This window comes from Danio rerio, chromosome 4, assembly GCF_049306965.1.
Source record: "Danio rerio strain Tuebingen ecotype United States chromosome 4, GRCz12tu, whole genome shotgun sequence".
Lineage (NCBI taxonomy): Eukaryota > Metazoa > Chordata > Actinopteri > Cypriniformes > Danionidae > Danio > Danio rerio.
Window position 1 is genome coordinate 39,439,774 of NC_133179.1, and position 25,113 is coordinate 39,464,886.

General features: G+C 40.8%; 1 protein-coding gene and 5 non-coding genes across 6 annotated transcripts; 4 read left to right on the plus strand and 2 right to left on the minus strand.

Moving 5' to 3' along the window:
- The first annotated feature begins 5,367 nt into the window (after positions 1-5,367).
- trnae-cuc (transfer RNA glutamic acid (anticodon CUC)) lies at positions 5,368-5,439 on the plus strand. Its single transcript has one exon. It is a non-coding gene; the product is annotated as a tRNA-Glu (tRNA).
- An 85-nt stretch (positions 5,440-5,524) lies between these two features.
- On the minus strand, positions 5,525-5,611 carry trnay-gua (transfer RNA tyrosine (anticodon GUA)). Its single transcript is given in 2 exon segments — positions 5,525-5,560; positions 5,575-5,611. It is a non-coding gene; the product is annotated as a tRNA-Tyr (tRNA).
- A 1,421-nt stretch (positions 5,612-7,032) lies between these two features.
- Positions 7,033-7,105, minus strand: trnar-acg (transfer RNA arginine (anticodon ACG)). The gene has a single exon. It is a non-coding gene; the product is annotated as a tRNA-Arg (tRNA).
- Positions 7,106-9,768: 2,663 nt separating this feature from the next.
- On the plus strand, positions 9,769-9,841 carry trnar-ucg (transfer RNA arginine (anticodon UCG)). The gene has a single exon. It is a non-coding gene; the product is annotated as a tRNA-Arg (tRNA).
- A 2,338-nt stretch (positions 9,842-12,179) lies between these two features.
- On the plus strand, positions 12,180-12,252 carry trnar-ccg (transfer RNA arginine (anticodon CCG)). The gene has a single exon. It is a non-coding gene; the product is annotated as a tRNA-Arg (tRNA).
- Positions 12,253-14,821: 2,569 nt separating this feature from the next.
- On the plus strand, positions 14,822-22,352 carry LOC141381654 (uncharacterized). Its single transcript, XM_073947529.1, has one exon. The coding sequence runs from the start codon at positions 17,915-17,917 to the stop codon at positions 19,694-19,696; it is 1,782 nt and encodes a 593-aa protein (XP_073803630.1). The 5' UTR covers positions 14,822-17,914; the 3' UTR covers positions 19,697-22,352.
- The last annotated feature ends 2,761 nt before the right edge of the window (positions 22,353-25,113 follow it).

A 25,113-nucleotide genomic window follows, 5' to 3' on the forward strand; every position in this document is an offset into this window, starting at 1 on the left:
CTTTTGGACCAATGAGCTCTATGCACTACCTTGCATTGTATAAGCCTGTGACGTGCACAGATTGAGGAGGAGTTAACCCTGTTCAAGACCGCTTTCCATGTCTCCTCTGTAATCTCAATTCCCATGTCTTGAGACCAGGTGGTCCGTAAGTTATCAGAAGAAAATTGAAGATTAACAATTATATTAAATAATTTAGAAATTGAACCTTTAGCACAGGGATCTATGCCCAGTATTGTGTCTAGATCTGAAGTTGGCGGTGCATTTGGAAAGTTAACAAATTTTTTGCGCACAAAATCTCGAGTTTGTAAGTATCTGAAAAAATTGGATTTAGGGACATTAAATTGAGAGGCCAACTGACCAAAAGAGGCAAAAACACCGTCAATGTAAAGATCACCAAAAGAAGCCAATCCAAGATCTCTCCATGAGGCATAAGCACTGTCCAAGATAGAAGGGTAAAACAGAGGATTGTAGTGTATTGGGGATAATAAAGAGATATTATGAAAACCAAAATGGCGCAAAAATTGGGTCCAAATTTTGAGACTGTTTTTTACAATTATATTATTTAAATATTTAATTGGGGTCATTGTATATGGGAGGCATAAAAGAGCAGCCAAAGAGGACGACTTATTGCACGAGACAGACTCAATGTGCAGCCAAGAGGGGGGATTCGCTAATTTGCATGAATTTAGCCAATATAGAGTAGAGCGTATATTTGCTGCCCAGTAATATATTTGGAAATTTGGAAGAGCTAGACCACCCAATTGTTTTGTTCTTTGAAGTATACTTTTACGAATCTTTGGGGTTTTTCTGTTCCAGAGAAAACTAGAAATAGAGCAATCAAGTAAAACAAAAAAAGATTTTGGAATAAAAATGGGAATACATTGAAATAAGTAAAGAAATCTAGGAAGTACATTCATCTTAATACAGTTAACCCTACCGATCAAAGATAAGGGGAGGAGAGACCATCGATTAAAATCCTGTCTAAGATTATTCACTAATGGGACAAAGTTGAGGTCAAATAAGTCCGAAAAGCTTTTTGTGACATTTATGCCCAAATATTTGAAACTTTGTAAGGAGGATTTGAAAGGTAGAGAACCTAATGGGTAATCCAAGGCTGCTGTATTAATAGGCATCAATTCACTTTTACTCAAATTTAATTTATATCCTGAGATCAGGCCGAAGTCTGCTAGCAATTTCAACACCAAAGGAATAGAGGTACAAGGGTCAGACACGTATAACAAGAGATCATCGGCGTATAAAGACAGTTTGTGCTCCAACTCCCCCCTTTTTATGCCAGCCATTGCACTGGCTCTTAGAGCAATTGCCAACGGCTCAATGGCTATTGCAAATAGTAAAGGGGAGAGTGGGCAGCCTTGTCTAGTACCGCGACCAAGTGAGAAATATTTAGAATAATTGTTATTTGTTCGTACACAGGCCATTGGAGATGTGTATAAAAGTCTAATCCAAGTTATAATTTGATCAGGAAACCCAAATTTCTTCAGTGTGTAAAGCAGATACCTCCACTCGACTCTATCAAATGCCTTTTCAGCATCCATAGAAATAACTAATTCTGGAGATGCATTTGAAGAAGAAGAGTAGAGAATATTTAAAAGGCGTCTAATATTGTGAAAAGAGTGTCTATTTTTAATAAAACCTGTTTGGTCTGGTGAGATTATAGCTGGGAGAACAGTCTCTAAACGTCTTGCTAAAACTTTAGCTAATAATTTGACATCAGAACAAAGTAAAGAGATGGGACGATAGCTACTGCACTGGGAGGGATCTTTATCTTTTTTAAGAATAAGGGAAATAATAGCCTGTCGGAGAGAAGGAGGAAGGATACCTGAACTGTAAGACTCATTAAACATGTTAAGTAAAAGAGGAGACAATTTGTCAGAAAACGTCCTAAAGAATTCTGCAGGAAAGCCATCAGGCCCTGGGCACTTGCCACTCTGCATGAGATTTAGAGCAGTCTTAATTTCTTCCAATGCAAGTGGAGCTGCCAAATTAGAGGAGATATTAGAATCAATACAGGGTAAATTTAGAAATTTGAAAAAAGTGCCAAATTGAGCCTCTTCGACTATATTTTCCGAAGTATATAAAGAGGCATAAAAATCTTTAAACATGTCATTAATAGTTAGTGGGTTGGCTGAAAAACCAGTGGGGGTGGAGATTTGAGTAATATGATGTGAAGCTGCAGACTGACGTAACTGATGAGCAAGCAATTTACTTGATTTATCACCGAATTCATAATAATTGGAATGAGTTTTATGTAAAGCATCAATTGCCTCATCTGTGGTAAGCAAATCAAATTCTGTCTTTGTTGTGAGAAACCGAGCGAAAAGGTCAGGGTCTGTTGAGTTAGCACATTTAGCCTGGAGGTCTGACAACAAATTAAGAAGCTTGACCCTACTTTCGTTCATTATTTTTTTCTTGTATGCTGCATATAAGATAATTTCTCCCCCTAAGTAAGCCTTGCATGCCTCCCAAATAGTCTTAGGTGAAACTTCTGGAGAGAGATTTGTAGAGATAAATAGATCAATACGATCATTAATAACTGCTATAAACTCAGGATCTTTAAGTAGTAAGGAGTTAAAACGCCAGGGTGGCCTAGACATTGAAAAGCCAGGAAGAGCCAGATCAAATGTAACAGCGGCATGATCTGAAATTACTATAGCATTATAAACACATGAACTAATCAATGGAAGCAAATTATTATCAACCAAAAAGTAATCTATACGGGAAAAAGAGTGATGGACAGGAGAAAAAAATGAGAATTTTTTTGTATTCGGATTTAAAAAGCGCCAAACATCAGAAACAGCATATTGCTCCATAAAAAGCTGAATGATCCTACTAGATTTAGACTGTGCACAGAGTCTGGAAGATGAGCGGTCTAGAAGAGGGTCTAAACAACAGTTAAAATCCCCACCTAGAATTAGTTGGTTTGAGTGTAAATCAGGGAGGGAAAACAAAATTTTTTTGAAAAATGCCTCATCGTCTCAATTAGGTCCATATACGTTAGCCAAAACCAAGCGAGCTCCGTTTATTTGTCCTCTGAGAATAACAAAACGCCCATTAGGATCCGAAATAACCTCAGAGACTGAAAAGGGAATCGATTTGTGGATGAGAATAGCTACACCTCGGGACTTACTCTGAAAACTAGAATGGTAAAGCTGACCTACCCATCCCTTTCTTATCTTTAGATGATCGGCAGGCATAAGGTGTGTTTCTTGGATAAAGGCAATGCTAGTATTTAAATGTTTTAAGTAGTTAAGAACTTTATTTCGCTTCACCGGGGAGTTAAGCCCCTTAACATTCCAACTAGTGAATTTTAGTACACCACGCGTTGCTACCTTGTTACTCATGAGAGACATTAATAACAAATACTATAAGCGTGATCGAGTCTATGAGAACCCACCCCCAAGTATGCACAGCCAACATAGCAGGTGGCTAGAAGCATTATGAGGATACAAAATGCAGTAAAAGTGATTGCACACAAAAATGCAAAAAGAAAAAAAAAGCACAACAAAAACAAAACAACAGTAACAAAGGGAAAAAAAGAAAGAAAGGGAAAAAAAGATAAACCCACTTTTAAACCCACCCTTTCCCCAGCTGACAACAAGAACTGCAGCTGAACCCACTTTACCATAACAGGCAAGTTTCCTAACTCCTAGTCCTCCCAAACATAATAATTACATCAGTAATATTAAATTTCGATTTTCATTCAATGCTTACTGACAAACTTAGACTGCAAAACAAATTGGTGGAAGAGAAAAAAGAAAGGCGAAGCAATTGCACACAAAATACAAAAGGGCAGTAACACTATGCCTCACAAAATAAGCACAAATCTAAGTAGATTGGATTTTAACATAACATAAAATAGTCTGCAGTAAGTTTTTACCTAAGCAACATCAACATAGCTTTATCAAATTTAACAATGTCCAATATAAAAACCGCTGGGCCAACCTCCCAGGCTGTTCTTTAAGTAATAAAAAAAATGTCAAAAAGTAAATTCTGCTTGCAGTATAAAAAAGCCTGACTGAGCTTATTGTGAATCTGAACCAAAATCCAAGTACTAGTCATCCCTTATTTAGATCGATATAAAAAAACAAAGCAGCATAATATGCAATGTAAAAAAAGGGGAAAATAAACTGCAAGCCTACAATTCAGCCTACTATAAATAAAATGAGCTTTTAAGTTCAAGCACGGAAAAGTCTTTATACTGAGCAGGTTTATATCTCAAATCCACAGGTACATCCTATAGCATCCTTGGAGAGGGAGGTGGCCAGAAAGACATTAATGACTGTACATAGTAGAGTCTAATTCAACTCGTTTGCTACTAGCTCGAACTCTGGATGAAACTGTTGGCTTCCGAAACCGAAGCAAGCCATTTCTTCTCACCGTTTGGAAGTGTTATTCGAAGTCTAGCAGGGTAGAGAAGCGCAGGCTTGAGTCCTCGTTTGTAGAGTGATGACATCACGTCTTTATACTCGGCGCGAAGTTTCACAACATCAGGGCAATAATCCTCAAAGATACGAATCTTGTGGCCATCATACAGCAGCTCACCCTTTTTGCGAGATTCGCGGACGACCAAATCCTTCGTTTGAAAGCGATGAAATCGCAGGATGACAGGTCGCGGTCTCTGGCCTGGTGCAGGTTTAGGCGCGAGGCTGCGGTGAGCTCTGTCCAGCTCGGGCGGCGAGGTTAACACCTGGGAGCCAAGGACATCGACCAGAAGCTGAGAGAAAAAAGCCGTCGGTCGCGGCCCCTCGACTGATTCGGGTAAGCCGACTATTCGAATGTTTTGGCGCCGGCTGCGACTTTCGAGATCGGAAACTTTAGCTTTTAGCCACTCGTTGTCCTTCTGGAGCCGCAAACACGTAGCATTGAGTTGATCGAGTTGCTGACTAAACTCTGTAGCACCGGACTCGAGGTTTCCGATGCGAAGGTCATGATCAGCCACCGTGGATTGAATATTGTCAAGCTTGGTTGCCAAACTTTCAAAAGATGTTTTAAAATCCTCTGCGATCGAGGCTCTAAGGTCATCATGTAGCGCGCGAATCTCAACCAACGTGACGTTAGCATTCGGCGAAGGAGAGCCTTCTTTATCGACCTGTCTGCCCCTTCCTTTTGACATTTTAAAGATACAATATGTCGCAGAACAGTAAATAAACGAATACTGCCAGAAACGAACAAAATCACTGATGTTAATAGACAAAACTGAAAAGTTTTTTGGGAGCTGACCACGCGCACGTCTACTCCTCAGGCGCCATAACCGGAACCACGTTAGAGTTATTTTTGTCAGAGCAGCTGCAGCACACCTGGGTGGAGGCCCACAGCTAGACTTGACGGCAACATTCAGCCAGACCTTCCCTGGTGGTCTAGTGGTTAGGATTCGGCGCTCTCACCGCCGCGGCCCGGGTTCGATTCCTGGTCAGGGAACTTCCTTTTCACCTCCATGCTGAACTTTGAGCAGTGGTGAACTCACTTGGCGAAGGCAAGAAAGCGGCTCTGAGCGCAAAAGATGTCCTTCGAGCCGGAGTCGAACCAGCGACCTAAGGATTGTCATCATCCTACCTACAGTCCTCCGCTCTACCAACTGAGCTATCGAAGGCTTACGGCGCAGTTCCACAACCACATCCTATAAGGTAGCTGCAGTCCGACCGCTGGCCAAAAAGAACAGAAGCAAAAGCACTCAAGCCTTCCCATACTGGGAGTCGAACCCGGGCCGCCTGGATGAAAACAGGAATCCTAACCGCTAGACCATATGGGAACTGCCACTTTGGAAAGCCAGTCTTGGCACAAACTCCAGTTCATTCTGATCGCTGGCACGTCCCTGCTCCGCTTGCACAAGTGCCACTCATACACTTACGCACTCTCTCATACACAGTTTCTTGGTTTCCGTAACCGAGAACCTTCTGATCCGTAGTCATAAGCGCTAACCTTTGTGCCACCGTCACTCTGTTCAGCACCTTGTTAGCACATTGCTTGGAGCAAGGACAAGGCTCTGTCAACCCGGAGTTCCTTCACCACACATTCTGCTTTGTTTTTATGGCAAGAGGTTGTGTGGATGGGATGCTCTTACAGGATTCCTGACAGTCCCTCCATAGAAGACCTGAGATCCAGGGTCGGAGACTCACTCCTCTCCAAGAGGAGGTTAAAAGCAATGGTTTCTTTTGTGTCTGTGTGTCAGAGTGCGTATGTGTTGCTGCAGCTCAGAGACCTACAAGTGGAGGAGATTACACTGCAAGTTGCCTGGATGACCTCTAAGTGGTAGGCACTTATGCCGCACGTAGGCTGGGTTTGCGATTGATGTAGTTGTAGTAGACATTCATAAAAAAAAAATATATATATTAACTGCTTACTCTGAGGTTGTGTTTAGGGTTGGGGTAGGAGTAAAATTGAATAAAACACAGCAGGTTACCGTGAGGTTGGGCCTAGGGCTGGGGTAGGTGTGATTTTAATAAACTGCGATAGGTTGTATTCTGTGCCATGTACGAGCTCAAGTCTCACCCGCTTGGAGCTGACCAGGCCATTTGGAGCAGGCTCCGATTTCTATTTATACCTTTCTCAGTCAGGTAACTTCCTTTTCAGTAGTATGAGCGTCTGCACTGTGTGGCATATTTGCCGACATATAACAGAGACTGAAACATTGCTCACACTTGTCTGAGGTGGTCATTTTGACTGCAATCTTGTTTTAGGCTGGCACTTTGTTTTTGAATATTGTCTGCTTTTCGAATGCGTATCAGTGCTGCAGTAGAACGCCTTAGCCTCACAGCAAACATTTTGGTCTACAAGCTGTCACTGCCGTCTTCCCAGGAGAGTGGCTGTACTGGTTTCTTCTGGAAGTCCTGAGAGATGTACGGGACCAAGACATGAGAGCAGTTGGGGCATCCTTTGAACCCAGGAGAGCACCCCACAGGCTCTGTGCTGGCGGCCCCAGAAACTCGATTCACTCCAGAGTAGAACCGAACAACTCCGGCAGGGGCAAACCGCGACCGCACTGCACTGAGAGCAACGCAAAAAAATCTTGAACGAGCCAGCCAGGAGTCGAACCTAGAATCTTCTGATCCGTAGTCAGACGCGTTATCCATTGCGCCACTGGCCCAGTCGGCGTCAGCAGTGCTCAGTAGCATGCTGATTGGAAAGAGGACACGGCTCGGTGAACATAGAGTTCCTTCAACGCATGCTGTGCTTTGTTGTCATGGCAAGTTGTGGTGTCGATAGGATGCTCTTACACCGAGCATGTGACAGTCCCTCCCAAGAAGAACTGTGATCCAGGCTCTGAGACTTTCTCTTCCCCAGGAGGAGGTTGCAAACGTTAGAGTTATTTTTGTCAGAGCAGCTGCAGCACACCTGGGTGGAGGCCCACAGCTAGGCAACCTTTAGCCAGGCCTTCCCTGGTGGTCTTGTGGTTAGGACTTAGTGCTCTTATCGCTGTGTCCCGGGTTCAATTCCTGGTCAGGGAGCTTCCTTTTCACCTCTATGGTAAACTTTGAGCAGTGTTGCCGATGATCTCTTCACGAAAGCAGCTCTGAATGCAAAAGATGTCCTTCGAGCCGCACTATAAGATAGTGATGTGACGTTGTGCGCCGAGGCTTCGGAGCATGTATCAAAAAAACAATACATCTCGCAGTGAAGCAGTGTACCGGAGCTTGATTCGTTTTGCCATCATCACGTGATCAGTGACGTCCGAAGCTTCATTTTCGCCTTTACCCACGTGACTGCTTCAAATTTTGATTCAAAGGTTTAAACACCCTCATAGTAAAGTGTATAGCGAGAGAATTGGCGTCTATTACATGCATTTGTTTCAAAGCACTGCACCAGTCCCACACACCAGTAATTAAACTAAACTACAATAGTATTTTTTAGTAAAAAGGTTTTAAACAATACTAAAGTGTATTAGCGTATTTTTTTTATGACTATCTTTAAAGAAAACCACCGCATATCATAGTATTGTGTTTAACAGAGACAATCTGGTGAAAGCAACCCTAAAGCATCGTTCACATAGCGTCCTCCTGGATCACTCGCCTTTCAACCAGGATTCGCTGGTTCGATCCCCGCTTGGAGTGGGATTAATTGTGTTATGATAAACTTTGTGAATATCTTGGATTTTACTACAATCATTAGTTGTGTAATGTAATATATCTTGTGTAAAAACTACAGTAATTGAGTAATTTGTTTATATTGCTGTTGTATTACTACATGAATGAGTTGTTCAGTTGTGAACATTTGACATTATGGCAACACAGTGCTTTCCCACACTTTCACCAGAAGAGGTCCTCATCGAGCTCTGATTTAGAAAGCTTCGAGTAACGAACCTTTTTCCGATACAATTGAGTCGAGCGCTTCACTGGTTCAGAAAGCTTCATTTCACCATTACTACTGTAAGACGTAATAAGACACACTCTGGCACAGACGTCCAGTCTGCACGCTGGAATACACACTATTATCTCATGGTTAAGACGCAGCTTCAAAAATTAGTTTCAAACCGGAAGTACAAATTTGCTTGAAATAACGCAAAAACAACCAATTTACACTTTTTAGTGCAATATTTGTGTCCTAATAGTGTTTTTAGCAGTGTGGGACACATATATGACTGTCAACAGCTCAAAAATGTGTTTTGGTGTTTCGTGACCCTTTAAGGTACAAATGGTAGAGAAAATACACACATGAAAATCTTACTTTGTTTTTCTTTTAACTAAGTATATTTTTATATGTTTTGTTGTTTTGTCTCAAATTATTTTATGTAGGACACAAATGCCTCAAATGCAGCTTTAACATCATTGGAATAAATTATATTTTAACATATTCAAATTGAAAGGTTAACATATTAAAAAGGAATAATTATTTACAAGGTTACTTTTATATCTGCATTTTTATAAACTAAAGCAGTTTTGTCCCAAACCTTTGGAAAATAGTCCATGTTGTCTTTATATTTTTAGATGTTTCATTTATTACTGATTTTAGTTTATTCTTTCAAAATATGTAATTATGCAGTTGAAGTGATATTGTGCTATTTTGCTACATAGTAGAAGTGAACTAGTTTTGTTTTGTGTTAAAGCCACAATGGCCCTGTATAAAAGTGCTTTACTGGGACCTTATAGGCACATTTTGTGCCTGGACTCAACTTAGTATTAGTGGGACCTTACTATTTTGTTAATTACTAAATGCCCACAGAGCATGCTCACAGGACATACTTCTGACTCAGATAGTATACCTATACTTCGCCCATTGTGGCTATATACACTCCACTTTGTGTGGACTTGCTATGGGCCCAAAGTGAACTTCTGTTTCGAGTGGGCCAGCCCACAGTTTGGTCTAGCGACATTGTATATGTTTTTGGTATAGACATGTTTCTTTGGAAATTTGTGCACTAATACTGTACACTCAAGTACATGAAGGTGAGCTTTAGCAAACAGCATAATACATTCAAAACTATTGTATAAAAATAGCATATCTTATAAAAAAAAAAGCATATCTTAATTAAGATATAAATTGGATCTCATTGAAATACAATAGAAATTATCCAAAAGGATTTTTATGTATTGTACTATAAAACAATCCTATAGGAATGGTTCCAAAATATGATCAAAATTCTAATTGAATTCCTTCAAAGAAATCCTATAAGATGCTACTTTTTTGTCTGTTTGGCAGTGCCACAAAAAAATTCAGTGAAACCGGTCCAATCTACTTTTTGTTCATGTTGTTTTTTGTTATGTGCGTCAGCAACTCCCTGGATGCGTATTACAGTTCACAGGCAGTACAAAGGGCCCAGTGGCCTAATGGATAAGGCACCAGCCTTCGAAGCTGGGGATTGTGGGTTCAAGTCCCACCTGGGTTGTCTTTGATGCAGTTCTTATTAAGTTGGCTATGCAGCACAATCCAGTGTGACCTTCAAAAAGCTAGGTTCATACCCTTAGGTCAAAAAGACATGACAATGGAAAACTCTTTAGAGAATCTGCTTTGTCATTAGGTGTACACACCAGATCGTCTGAATGTAATATGGTATAGGGATCCTAAAGTGCTGTTTTCTGAGTTATAAGAACTTCCTGAGCCATACAACAGATATGACAAATGCTAGTATTGGCCCAGTGGCCTAATGGATAAGGAATCAGCCTTCAAAGCTGGGGATTGTGGGTTTAAGTCCCATTTGGGTTGTGTTTGTTGGGTTACATATAAATTGTATGGAAAAAATGCTGACATGTCTCCTCAAAGCTTAGGCGTGATGATCTGAGGTCAATAGTTCGCTTCAAATTCTCAGACTTGCTGCACACTTCAATTAAGATTCATCCAATCTTGCTTGAATTATCCAATCACGTTACGCTCTGGTAATGGAGATCTTGACTTTAAGTACCCTGTGGCTTTCAAATAATGGTCTCATGTTAGATGGATGATGATGAAATGCAAACAAGAAAATAGCTGCAGAAAGGTTGTGATTTCATGTTAATGAGAGTGGCCTCGTCTGGAATTTGAAACTCAAGACCAGTCTCACACTATACCCCAGGACCAATGAGACACGAATGTGGATGATTACACAAAGAAAATGTTTGTCCATTAGTTGCAAACCATCTTATTTGATGGAATGCAAACTGGCATCGAGATCCCAAAGTGCAGTTTTCCATGCGTTGGCATCTTGTTGAGGGCATACAAGAGCTCCATGACAAAAACTTGGGAACATGGCCCAGTGGCCTAAAGGATAGGGCATCAGCCTCTGGAGTTGGGCGTTGTTGGTTCAAGTCTCATCTGGGTTGTCTTTAAAGGTCTCACTTCAAGTTGGGAGCAATGTTTGTTGAATGAAACACAGTAGCTGTGAAAACCTTCTAGAGATGTGTTTGCGTGTCATTAACTTCCTTTGTTGTCATCCGTATTACAATGGTCCATAAACAAATCTTACAACTGAATCATTGCCGCTCCTTTTTTCAAATCAACTAACTTTTATTGTCACATCATCAGCAACATGTGTGCTATGATGAGTGAAAAGCTTAGGTGCTGGCTCCAGAGAGCACAAAATACAGAGTAATACAGTGCAAATACAACGACAGTACAAAATACAGACAGTGCAAATGAAATGACAGTGCAAAATACAGACAGTGCAAATACAACGACAATGTGAAATTGACAGCGATGTGTACAATGAATAGATGTCCACATAGTTGTAGGCAGTATTGTTTCAAGTATGGATTTTTTAAAGTGCAGTGCATGCTACATATTGATGGTGTGCAGTAAGGGTATGGTAGAGTCTGTGTGTGGTGTGTTAAGTGTTCATCAGCCTGATAGTCTGAGGGAAGAAACTTTCCTTCAGCCAGCTGGTACGTGACCGGATGCGGCAGAACCATCTGCCTGAGGGTAGCAAACTATTTTGTCGGTATAATAGTACATGTTCGACTAATTTAGATTAGAAGTAGATTGTGGGTTCAAGTCCCACCTGGGTTGTCTTTGATGCAGTTCCTTTTAGGTATCTGTGCAGCGCAATCCAGTGTGACCTTCAAAAAGCTAGGTTCATACCCTTAGGTCAAAAAAACATGACAAAGGAAAACTCTTCAGAGAAGCTGTTTGGTCATTAGGTGTACACACCAGATCGTCTGAAAGCAATAGGGATCCTAACGTGCTGCTTTCTGAGTTACAAGAACTTCATGAGTCATACAACAGATATAACAAATGCTAGTATTGGCCCAGTGGCCTAATGGATAAGACATCACCCTTCGAAGCTGGGGATTGTGGATTCAAGTCCTGTTCGGGTTGTGTTTTTATGGGTTACATTTAAGTTGTGTGAAAAAATCCTGGCTTGTCTACTCAAAGCTTAGGTGTGATGATCTGAGGACAATAGCTTCGAATTCTCAGACTTGCTGCACACTTCAATTAAGATTCATCCATTCTTGCTTGAATCTCACTGTCACGTTACAAACCTAAAAGGTTCCGCTAAGCTCTAGTAATGGAGATCTTGACTTCAAGTACCCCATGGCTCTTAACTAACGGTCTCATGTTAGGTGGATGATGATGAAATGCAAACAAGAAAATAGCTGCAGAAAGGTTGTGATTTCAAGTTAATGAGAGTGGCCTTGACTGGAATTTGAAACTCTCAAGACCAGTCGCACTATACGCTAGAACCATACCCCAGGACCGATGAGACAAGAATGTGAATGATAGCAGAAATAAAATGTTTGTACTATTAGTGACGTGGCCCAGTGGCCTAATGGATAAGGCATCAGCCTCCGGAGCTGGGGATTGTGGGTTCAAGTCTCACCTGGGTCGTTTTTGAAGGTCTCACTTCAACTTGGGAGCAATGGTTGTTGGATAAAATACAGTAGCTGTGAAAACCTTCTTGAGATGTGTTTGTGTGTCATTAACTTCCTTCATTGTCATCCATATTTCCTGTTATGACTAAAAGGGTACTCTGTGCTTACATATAAAGCTGGTGGGTTTTTCAAGATCCATACAAATCTAATAACCAAACCATTGCCACTGCTTTTTTTTGTCTGTATTGTACATGTTAGAATGATTTACAGTAGTTGAGAGTTCAATGTGGCTATTACCGCCGTGGCATATACCGCCGCCGCTTTAAATGGACAAGCACGAGTTTTTAATGTATGACCGCAGTCTGTGAATTTGCCGCCAGGGGGCACAAAGGGATGCTAACAGACAGAAATAGCCTATACAGCAGCTGTAAATATGCTACTGTTCTTATAAATAAAGATGAAACGATAAAACAAAGCATTATAATTCCTTCATTAATCATTAAACATTTGTTAACATGCTTTATTATCATTGTAAACTTGTTAAGTGCAATGAGGATTCATTTTGGAAAGTAGAATTGAAGAAATAAAAGACAACTAAAATATAAGCACAAACATTCATAACAAATAAGTAGGCCTAAATAAATAAATAAAGCAGTCTTTTAGCCTAAATATAAAAAGATGTTGTTTGCTATTTTGATAGGACTAGGACAGTCATTTAATAAGCTTTTTCATTTATATCTTCATTTACATTTTTACTTATGTTTTCGTTGTTGATTAAGCATAAAAAGAAATTGGCTTACCTCAAGCAGATCACTAAAAGTATAAAAAAAATAATTTTGCCGCAGGACATAAATGAAGTCCCGCAAGTTTATTTTTAATAATTTAGTTGTAGTTCAGTTCATTTTTTTTTTCGAAACGTCAATGTTCTCCTTTAAAGTATAATTGTTGTTTTGTTTTTTGTTTGTTTTTTTTACTTGTAGTAATGGCTCAGTATCTTAGGTATTTTAATTTCAATTTTTAGTCATCTTGCGTGTGAAATATAATTCGCGCATAACCGCGTAAAAAGAAGAAAAAGCTGTCAAAAGTCAGAGCCAATTCATCCAAATTAGCCATATTAAAATACAGCATGTATGTTAATACAGGCAGAGTGTAAACAAACTCAGGGTAAGGCTAAATTATGCACTTTCCTTTTAAGGCAAGATTTGCGGTGAACGAAGAAGAGGTTTTAACAACTACTTATTTACAAATATATGTCAATCATCGTGCTCATGAGTCGATATGTTGCCTTTTTATGTTCTGTCTTTTCATCTAGCAGCAATAATGACGACTGGAAAACTTTGTTTAGAACGAAAATGAACTGTTTACTGAAGTTTTTTTGTATACTGAAAACAGGAGCGAAACTCCGAACACACACACTCTCTCACACTGAGTCAGTTGCCAATGGCTACAGGCGCGCTTTCAGTAGCGCTAATCATCTGTAGGAACTCATCGGCCTTTTTCAGTGGTCAACACAAGTTGAATCTGAAATCTTGGGCATCTCCAATGGTCTCATTCATTGAACTAGCTTGAGGGCTTATACCATCAGGATAACAGAGCGCCAATTGATTTCGGGCTCCTCTGACTAGTACCTCTATGCAGATGTTCCGGTACCCTTCGGCTAACTAGCCAATGATTAATTAAATCAGTTAAATTAAAAACAATGGCCCTTACAGGATCTTCAGCGGAAACCATTTCACGAGACTTTTAATTGACTCCTGGTCATGTGCTCGCCTTGGGCACATCCTGCTAGATGCACAATTTCGTTGAGACAAAGAGATCTCTAGAAACATTTATGCATATGAATAAAAGCTAATGTCTTAATGTTAGAACTAAGGCAGATGTATCTTTGACTAATATGCCATAATATTCCTTATATGCTGTTTATTCCAATCAACTAGGTTAATCAATGTGTTGTTTTAACCCTTATAACAGAGTAAAATAATCTGTATGTGTCTGAAATGTATGATGTCTGGTATTGAACGAAAGCTAGTGACGTTTGCAATAGGTTGGTGTAAATGAAAAACTAGTAGTACAAACAGTATTCATCTTGTAACGTTTGATGTAAGATAGTTTCAATCTTGCAAGAGTTCTACCAAGTGAAATCTACATGCAGTCTGTTAATTATTGACCTTTCCTACGTCAGTACGGGGCGTGGCCCCGCCCTTCACGGCAACTGCTCATTGGCAGACAGTGCCATGGGGACGAACCAGACCAGGTCACTTAAAAAAGCCCTGCGACAAAGAAACTTTGCTTTTTGCATCAGCTAGCTTGCGCATGCTTTTGCTCTCTGCCCCCTTTCGCCTGCCCGGACACCTGCATCCTCTGAACTTCCTCTGTGTGTATGTGTGAATGTGTGTGTTTGTTTGTTGTTTGCTTATTACGTAGTTAGTTTCATTTATCGTAGTGTAGCTCAATAAATCTTTGTACTCATTTTGTAAGAACTGTGTTCTTGTTTATGTGCTTCTAAGTCATTGCCTCGAGCTGTAGATCTTGTTACCTTGCTAAAAGATCATCCAATACTGTGTTATGTTATTATCGTTGGCCACGTAAATAATATTAACAAGATTGGTAAGATACGATGTCTTCTATTTGCGGGACAAATGGTAGATAAAGTGTGAATCTTTTAATCTGATTCAATCAGACTCAATTGAGTCGAATCAATGATTCGAATCTTCAGGATCCGATTCATTGAAATGAGCTAATAAACCCCTGATCGATATTAAAACGTAGGTTGATCCCCTACATATTAATGGTGGAGAATGCGGGCACAGCACGATCTGACTTTTAAGCACAAAAACATTGTTTATCTTTTCTATTTTGTCCGGAAGAATAGATCAGAGACAGAGAAACAAAGTTGTTGTGTTACTGTATGATTTATTGTGGTACCCAGTGTGTTGAAACGCACGAATGCGCAACTCGAGTGCTTTTGAGAAAGCGAACTGCAGTAAATAGTTATTTGTCCACGAGACAAAAACGATACGTCGCTGTAAAGCGCACGGATTGAGAAACAATAAGCGTGTTCCTTATTCTTTCTCCTATGAGGCCTTCACAGTTGATTTAAAGGTGCGTGTCCCAGCTTTAAAGACTAACTGTGCATTTCTCCCTGGTCAAATTAAGCACAGAGTAGCTAACTGTCTTTTTGCCATTTAATTCACTAACAACAGAGTTAGTGAACTCAGCGCGCCGCGCTCAAGAGAGCGGCAGAGCGTATTCTCACGGGAGAACTTATCTTGATCAAGTAAAGTGTGCGTGATTGAATCCACGCGTGTCTTTGACTGTGAATAGTCCTGACACAGAGCGCTAGGATCCGCCGAGATCTTAATAGTGCTATATTATGTTGAGCAGTGTGAAATGCGCCGCTATTTCACGTGATGCATGTAAATTTGTGTGCATAACCGCATATTGGTTCATTCTGTGTACGTCGTCATAGTAACAGCCTCCCGAAAGTCCTGGAAGACTTTTCAGAGTACTCTCAAGTGCGCATGCGCAGTCCTCCGCGCTTGCATCGGCTGTAGACATTAGCACAAGGCTAAGCTAACTGAAGCTCACGCTGTTGCATTGAAGTGTGTAGTATGGCTATGCCATTATAGCATTAAAGGCTAGTGTAGTAGCGCTCTTCTTGTGGTCTTGAATGCAGTGTGTTAAGTTGAAGTGACAACCTAATTCACGCTAGCGAGATTTTGAATCTTGATTTCTCACTCTTTATAGGCTATTTGCCTTATTTCTCATTTTTCTCCCTTTCTTGGAAAAGGCTTTGACTAATGCAGATTTAGTAAACCCCATTGTACGCGATCTCATCGCTAGTTTAATCACAATTGTCAAATGCTTTTCCTGTTTAACCTGGCCTGTTTTATAAATTCAAATGCTCATAAGTTGTTGGTTTATTAGCAATGAATTATAGTTTATGACTATAACATAATGCTTTTGATTGCTCAATCAAATTAATGCTTAATGCTTAATTAATGATTAATGCTTTTCTCTTCTGAAACTTATTAACATTATAGGAACAACCATTTTCTATGACTGTTGATATTTGAGGTTGATTTATAAGCACAGTGTTTACGGATTAATTAAATTATAACATTTATTGTCCTAGGACTTTACAAACACAATCACTATTCTGAAATTTTAATTTCATTTAATAGTTCATTGATGCTTGGCTGCCCTATCTCAATAACAGTTATTGATTAATTTTAAATAAACACTTTTGATCAAATTTAATGACATCAGGAATACCACGCATTCCCTATCATCATTGATTTTGAAATTGATTTGTTCTCATAACTGATTTGCAGGAATGCTTGCTGATTAATTAAATCATAATTGTGTTTATGACTTTAATGACAACCTCACTGAGTGTTAGCCTTAACCAACATTATTACTATTTGAAAATTTTAATTTCATTAATAGTTAATTGGTGTTTGGTTTCCCTTTTCTATGACAATTATTGATTTATTTAATTATAGCAACTCTTAATCAAGGTTATTGATAAAAATCATATTTCTGAATCATTTCATGTCATTACTAATTTGAATTAGTTTTAAATTAATTTGCAATCAAGTTTTTTTTTTTAAATTATCCTTTAGGTATTAAATTACCTCACAGGACAGTGCTCCCCCTGGTGTTTGGTTGATGCAATGAGACAGTGTTGCCTGTAGGTGGCTACAACTGAACTCAAGTCATCGTTAAAGCTAGCATACCAGAGCAGTAGCCTTCGATTAGCCAAACCACGAAGGAAATATAGGATTTTCCTGTCTACTTAGGCTAATTAGTTATCTTGATAACACAATAAACCAACCCCTTTTGATGTATTGACTCAACAGTGCCACCACTTTGTCATCTTTGTAATTTGAAAACTTGCTTCACTTTCTATTGTTTCTTTTAATTGTCTTCTTCCGAGTTGACTACCGTTGCCCTTTTGAGATTGTACCTGTGTGAATCATGAAAGCAGAGAATGTTAGAAACATTTAACAGATGCTGTGAAACTTAAACATTTTATGTTAAAGTGATCTGACTCTCTCTTTACCCTTTCTCGCCATAGGACGCTACTCACTTAAGGACGAAACGAGTCAACCAGAAGACAGGTGTTTTCAAATTTGATTTTAGATCCACATCCAAAAGTGGTCTACTTGGTGTATGGTGTCAGTCCTAATGAGTAAGAAACCAATACTGTCATTGTTATTGTACTTTCTTTCACAGCGGAGGAAATTTAATAACAATCACAGTCCTGGTGTTTAGAGCTCCCCATCTCCAACTTCCAGCAGAGAAACATCCTTTCACCTCATGCTTGACAAAGCTAAAGGAATCGTTCTCACTAGGAACCTGGAAGCAGCCAATTATCACTCTTCTCCTTATCAGTCTTCTTCTGTTTCTCTGTTCTCTAGCTGTCCTAACTGTGTGTGTTTACTGACTGTCCCCAAAGAGACTACAAGTTAGATGCACGCCCCCTAGAGGATCACAGTCACAGAGAACAACACCCACTTGTTTATTCCACACTCAACAGTAGCTCACACCTGACATTACACCCTGACACTTTTTGTTTGCCATTTGTTTTTGTTTTCTTTTGTCCTTTTCTCTCTCTCTCCCCTCTAGGTCTGTGTCAGTGTCGGTTATAGGTCTTCCCCCTCACCGCCGCAAACATGGCTCGCCCTAAAGACCCTGTTGGCCACTGGAAGGACCTAGAAGCATGGCTAAGTGTTGCAACGGACAGCCTCCTCCCTAAGGCCGCCGAAACGCTACAGCATCTGACACAGGACCAGCTGGATGAGAACCTGAACAGCCTTATGAAGCAAGACCCGAGCAAAAGCTACAATCACAAAGACCTAGCCAAGATCACAGGTACTTTGAGTCACGTCCTCATCGCCACCCTTAAGCTGAGTGACAGGCATTCCGCCCAGCTCCAGCACAAGCTGACACATGTGCAGTCCCGCATCAACCAGCTAGAACTGGAGGCTCAGGAACGACCGGAACAGCCAGATGAGACTGATCAAGCTGCCAAAGAGGAGATTGATAAACTTCACGAGACTCCAGCCGCCACCACCCAAGAAATGGAGCAAGCCAAAGCCGAACATGCTGACGTCGCTAACAAGCTTGAGTATGTCGAACAGCTACTGGAAGAAGTAAATGCTGACTCTAAAGACAAGGACAGCAGAATCAAAGCCCTCGAAACTCACCTGAGTGAAGCTAGACATGAGGTCAGACGACTAACGCAGCAGCTGGACTACATCAAAGAAGAGTCCAACAGCATTAAAGATGAACTCAAGCATGCATATGAACTGACACACAATGAGAAAGCTGAGGGGTCACTGCCAAAACCCTCACCATCTCCTTCTGTTCCAGACAGCCACGTATCACCCTGTGGCCTGGACCTCAAAGACCTTGACAAGCTAGTCAAGAACCTGGGCAAGTTCACGCCGAATTTGCCAGGTAGCCAAGATGTTCACGCCTATCTGCAGGACATTGACTTTCACCTGGAAATGCGACCCAATGTCACTGACAAAGATAGACTGTATTTGCTCCGAGCAACCTCCAGCCCTGAAGTGCGCAGCTTCCTGGACCGTCAGCCGGCTCACACAAAGACTGACTACCTCCTGCTCCGAGAAGCCCTCATCAGAGAGTTTGATGACATTGAGTCTGAACAAGGACTTGTAGCTGCCCTGGAGACGAAACAAAGTCGCCATGAGTCTTCTCAAGCCTACTACAGCAGACTCAGACGAGCCTACTTCGGCACCCGCAATGAACCTGAGATGGAAGAGGACCTGAACTTCAAAATCCTCTTCCTGAGAAACCTCCATCCTGGGGTAAGCCACCATCTTGGGGTTCTTGCATGCCCCCACACCATGAACACTCAGCAAATACGAGATTTGGCACATAAAGCATACGTCAAACAAAAGACGGCTTCAGAGAAGAGTGCCAAAATCCCTGCTGTTTATGACTTCAACACTCAAAGTCAAGATCTGGCCCTTGAGGGTGCCCAAGGCCCAGACAATGCTAGACTACCTCACAGTGAGTGGAATGTGTCGTCTTACAACAGACAACGAGACTGTCATGCTGATACCAGACCCAAACAGTGGAACCGTCGCTGGAAAGGACTGTCTGGACGACAACACTCACCTGAACGTCACCGGGAGAGACCGTGGAACAGGTCTACCTCATTTGTAAACCAAAGGGGGACAAGCTCGTGGGAATCAAGTGGTACTTCCAAGGTAAAGCAACATCACCTTGATACAACCAGCCCAAGAGGTCAACGAAAGAACTCACAAAGATTCCACGCTGATCGAGCTCCAACTGAATCCCCACAAGGGACAACATCACCATGTTTTGACCCTCAAGAACTGATGAAAATGATCCTGAAAGAGTTCTTCCAACGAAGGGAAGCGGATCGGAAGTGGGAAAGGAAAGGAAAACCTGATTCTGCCTGACAAGCAACGACCTCACTAAACAGCACCTCTTCACCTCACTTACAGAGAACTGTAAGCACCATAACTTCAAAGACTCAATAGACTGTACCTGAACACCAGAGTTAGACGCTAACTCAACACCTGATGCCTCAGGTCACCACTGCATCACACAAACACTTGTGGATGAAACCCTTCCAATTCCTAAGAGTGCTGTCTTGATCGTTTGCCACGCAGCTGAACTCAGAATCAATCCAAATCCTACCTGTGCCATGCCAACTCCAGTCCCTCAACTCCAAGTGACCAGAAAGGGGGAGGAACCAACCTGCTGACACAGACCCACTATCCTAAACTCTTATTTTAACGCTAAACTGTTTTTGTCATTTGTGCCATTTTAGGAAGACACCTAGCCCTAGCTATGTTTCCTAAACCCAATACATGCACTCTCCCCTCCACTGCACTACTAGGACTAATCTCTAGTAGAGAGGAGCTATTACATATGTGACATTTGTTTGTCTTAACCTCACTCAATGTCCTTATGTCTCAGTGTTCTTTTCTTTCTCTTTCTCTCTGTCTTTTAATTGATTTCTCTTTCCTCATCAGGAAACCCCCACAGATGATGTTTAAGTCCAGAGCTCAGAATTAGGATTGACTCCTTTCACCAAGCCTCACGGATCAATGCCTTAAAGGTGTGATCGCTGTATTGGTAATTTAACGTTGTAGCACCTGTCTGACGACACGTTTTAGGCGAAAACTCAAAAGATTAGTTTTCCACATTTCTTCATCTTCAATCCAGAACCGAAAAAGGGATTGAGGGTAAAGAATAAAATTTATTGGTTCGACTCTCGTCAAAATAGCATTGTAGGGTATACGTTTACTTTGACACTTGCCCTCTTCCTCCACGAGCGAGTAAAGGCCATCCAAAAGTTGTTCAAATGTGCACGCCCCACATCTCGCGCATGCTTAGATGCGATAACGCTGACCAAAAATTGAATTCTTTACTGATTGAGATAATGCCTATACAACTTCGTTGAACCTTCAATACCTCGGTTAGTCTTAAAAGCCTAAATTCTGATCATACTAAACTATGCTCTTCTACACCTTGAGCATTGCTAACCCGAGCATTCCAAAGTGCCTAAACCCTGCACCAAGATTCAGTTAGTGATGATGTTGTTTGTGTCTTGTGTTTGCCTGTTCTCTCTGCTTCTGCCTGTTTGTTCCAGTGCCTGCCAATGTTCACACCGGGAACATCACCAGTCAAAGGGGGAGATGAAGGAACTCATCGGCATATTGCAGTGGTCAACACAAGTTGAATCTGAAATCTTGGGCATCTCCAATGGTCTCATTCATTGAACTAGCTTGAGGGCTTATACCATCAGGATAACAGAGCGCCAATTGATTTCGGGCTCCTCTGACCAGTACTTCTATGCAGATGTTCTGGCACCCTTCGGCTAACTAGCCAATGATTAATTAAATCAGTTAAATTAAAAAACAATGGCCCTTACAGGATCTTCAGCGGAAACCATTTCACGAGACTTTTAATTGACTCCTGGTGATGTGCTCGCCTTGGGCACATCCTGCTAGATGCACAATTTCGTAGAGACAAAGAGATCTCTAGAAACATTAATGCATATGAATGAAAGACAATCTCTTAAAATGTTAGAACTAAGGCAGATGTATCTTTGAATAATATGCCATAATGTTCCTCATATGCTGTTTATTCCAATCAACTAGGTTAATCAATGTGTTGTTTTAACCCTTATAACAGAGTAAAATAATCTGTATGTGTCTGAAATGTATGATGTCTGGTATTGAACGAAAGCTAGTGACATTTGCAATACGTTGGTGTAAATGAAAAACTAGTAGTACAAACAGTATTCATCTTGTAACGTTTGATGTAAGATAGTTTCAATCTTGCAAGAGTTCTACCACGTGAAATCTACATGCAGTCTGTTAATTAATGACCTTTCCTATGTCAGTACGGGGCGTGGCCCTGCCCTTCATGGCAACTGCTCATTGGCAGACAGTGCCATGGGGACGAACCAGACCAGGTCACTTAAAAACGCCCTGCAACAAAGAAACTTTGCTTTTTGCATCAGCTAGCTTGCGCATGCTTTTGCTCTCTGCCCCCTTTCGCCTGCCCGGACACCGCGCCGCCACGCGATTGGGTCACTACGAACTTCCACGCAAACCTCTTAAGTTTCGGGACTCCCGAAGCTGCATGAACTTCCGCAAACCGACTCTCAGCAGTCCGTCACCTCGGTAACCCAGGACAACAGCCATTCACGAGCGCGTGAATCCCAAAGACGTCATCGAAGCGAGAAACCACCCAATCAGGAGCACCGTGTTTCCCCAAGGCCAGCCGGCGAGGGAGATTCGACTTCAGCAAAAAGGGCGCAAGTAACACAAACTAATGTTGTCTCTTGCTGATCTTGTGCAGATTGATCTTAAGCAGTTAAAGATAAGCCATATCTCTGCTTTTGTGGTTTCTCAGGTGTTATTCTAAGATCTTGCAAGAAGTATTAGAATTAATTTGGGACGTTGTCAACTCATTTTGCATCCTCTGAACTTCCTCTGTGTGTATGTGTGAATGTGTGTGTGTGTTTGTTTGTTGTTTGCTTATTACGTAGTTAGTTTCATTTATCGTAGTGTAGCTCAATAAATCTTTGTACTCATTTTGTAAGAACTGTGTTCTTGTTTATGTGCTTCTAAGTCATTGCCTCGAGCTGTAGATCTTGTTACCTTGCTAAAAGTTAACCCAATACTGTGTTATGTTATGATCGTTGGCCACGTAAATAATATAAACAAGATTGGTAAGATACGATGTCTTCTATTTGCGGGACAAATGGTAGATAAAGTGTGAATCTTTTGATCTGATTCAATCTAACTCATTTGAGTCAAATCAATGATTCGAATCTTCAGGATCCGATTCATTGAAATGAGCTAATTAATCCCTGATCGATATTAAAACGTAGGTTGATCCCCTACAGGAAGATCTGCAGGAACAAACAGGTTGATTTTCATTCTCAAACACCAACCAACCAAAATGGTCTTGTTTGAAGTATGTCAAAAATCGTGGATGCCCCCAATTTTAAATATGCTGAATGAAATGGACACTTAGATAATTAAGTATTATAAAACATTGTACAGTATTCTAAACTATATGATGTTGCTGTGGGACGACGTGAGGCAAAACAAACAAACTATGGTGGAACAATAACGTTTAGCATTGTACTGACTACAACTGGCCAACAAACTAGTCTAAAAAAGACTTTTGCTGATTTAGATATGGATTACAGTATGCAAAAATTGTTAACCCTGGGTCATTCTAACGCTGGATAAACAGAATCCTGGGTTATCTGTAATCATGTTCCACACTGCTCATGTTATACCTGGGGTTAAAATATAATCCTGGATGTTCATTAACAGATGTTTCACATTCACAAACCCAGGGTTAACATTATTATTTGTATATTTACATTGTCACTGTCCCTGATTGGACAAACAGCAGGAAACCTTTTTAGATGGCATTTCTGCATCTTGTCGGGTATATAAAATGTCGCCACGTAAGTCTTCAGCTAAGCCTCAGGACATGCACAAAGGCAAGAAAACAAAGACAAAAGTACAAATGAATGAAAATAAGTAACTAAGTATGTCATCTTGCCATCTCCTCATTACTCCGGTTTACAGCAAACGTGGCTTTAGGCATTTGCATAAGTTTTATACAATAATGCAAACTCACTAATATAAGCTTAAATTATGTGCACTTGCTACGAACATGCAGGATTTGTCTCAATCGGGTTTTCCAAGTAGGTTATAAATGTTCAAATCGAGTGGTAGAAAAATAAATCACCTGATGAATGTAGTTCATAAAGATCATTAGCTTAATTGGGATTGATGCCAAGATACTCACTAAGCTGCTGGCCAGGAGACTCGAGATAGTTCTCCCCCACCTTATAAACCCAGACCAGACAGGCTTAATACAGAACATTTCTCTATTACAAATATAATGCTGCGTTCACACCAGACGCGAAACGCGCGTCAAGCGCGAGTGATATACATGTTAAGTCAATGCAAACGCGCGAATAGACATCCTGCGGCGCAAATAACGCAAATTGCACGATTGGCGCGGGGCAAATTAAGCGTTTTGCGCGTTTGAATCTCTCGAGTTCGAAAATCTGAACTTCAGCGAACATTTGCGCTGCGTTAACCAATCTGAAGCTTGCTCTTGTGGGGGCGTGATTGTGACGTAGAACCTGTTGTCGGTGTTCCGAGGGAAATCCTCCAGCCTTCACCAACAACAGTTCATCAAACTCGGCTTGGCTTTGTCAGAAGTACCGCTGAAAACCTCTATCATCCAGGTTAAGTTTCTGGAGGAGTTTATGAGCTCACAGGGCTGGATGCACCTCTGAAAGAATGTAGTGGACTCAGACACGACCCTAAACGTATCAACGCTGTTTTTCAGTCTTCATAAAGCACATAAACACTGTTATTTTCTTCATAAAATCCATGTTAGCCATTTAGCTATGAAGCTAGAGTCTTCGGGCAGAAGCTCTGCCCATCAAGCGAATCCGCGTCGGTTCTGAAGTGAATTTGACACGCGAAAGAAGCGGGGTTTGGCGCGCAAATGAAGCGAGTAAACTCAAACGTTTATGCGGCTATTTATGCGCAAATAGCGCGATTTATCCACGCGTTCCGCATCTGGTGTGAACAGCAAAAGAAGACTTATGAATGTTATACAGTACACCAATCAACACAACTATAAAGCAATTTCTGTATCTTCAGGGACAGAGAAAGCTTTTGATAGGGTTGAGTGGAGTTACCTGTTTGAAACTCTGCATAGTTTTAGTATAAAGGGTGAATTTTTAAAAGAGATTCAAACCATCTATCACTCCCCCATGTCTTGCATTATTACTAATGGTCTACGATCAGAACCTATTCCACTTGCTAGGGGCACCAGACAGGGCTGCCCACTGAGCCCTCTTTTGTTTGCATTGGCACTAGCAGAAGCTATCAAACAGAATAAAAATATAAAGGGTATATCAATGAAGAGTTGTGAACACAAAATTGCACTTTATGCAGATGATATTCTGCTGTTTTTATCGTCACCTGAACACTATCATTTTTGAAGATTTTAGTTTAACTTCTGGCTACAAAATTAACTTTAATAAATCAGAAGCATTGCCATTAGGTAATTTCGATGCTGAATCTATAGTAAATATTTCTTTTAAATGGTCAAAATCTGGATTTGTTAATCTCGGAATTAAAGTGTCAACTGACTTAAATCAACTATGGAAACTCAATTATGCCCCAATTGTTCAAATGGTCAAAAAAGACTTAAACCGCTGGCAAGCCCTTCCCCTTTCACTCTTTGGTAGAATAAGCTTAATAAAGATGAATATTCTCCCCCGAATGTTATACCCTCTTCAATTGACACCCTT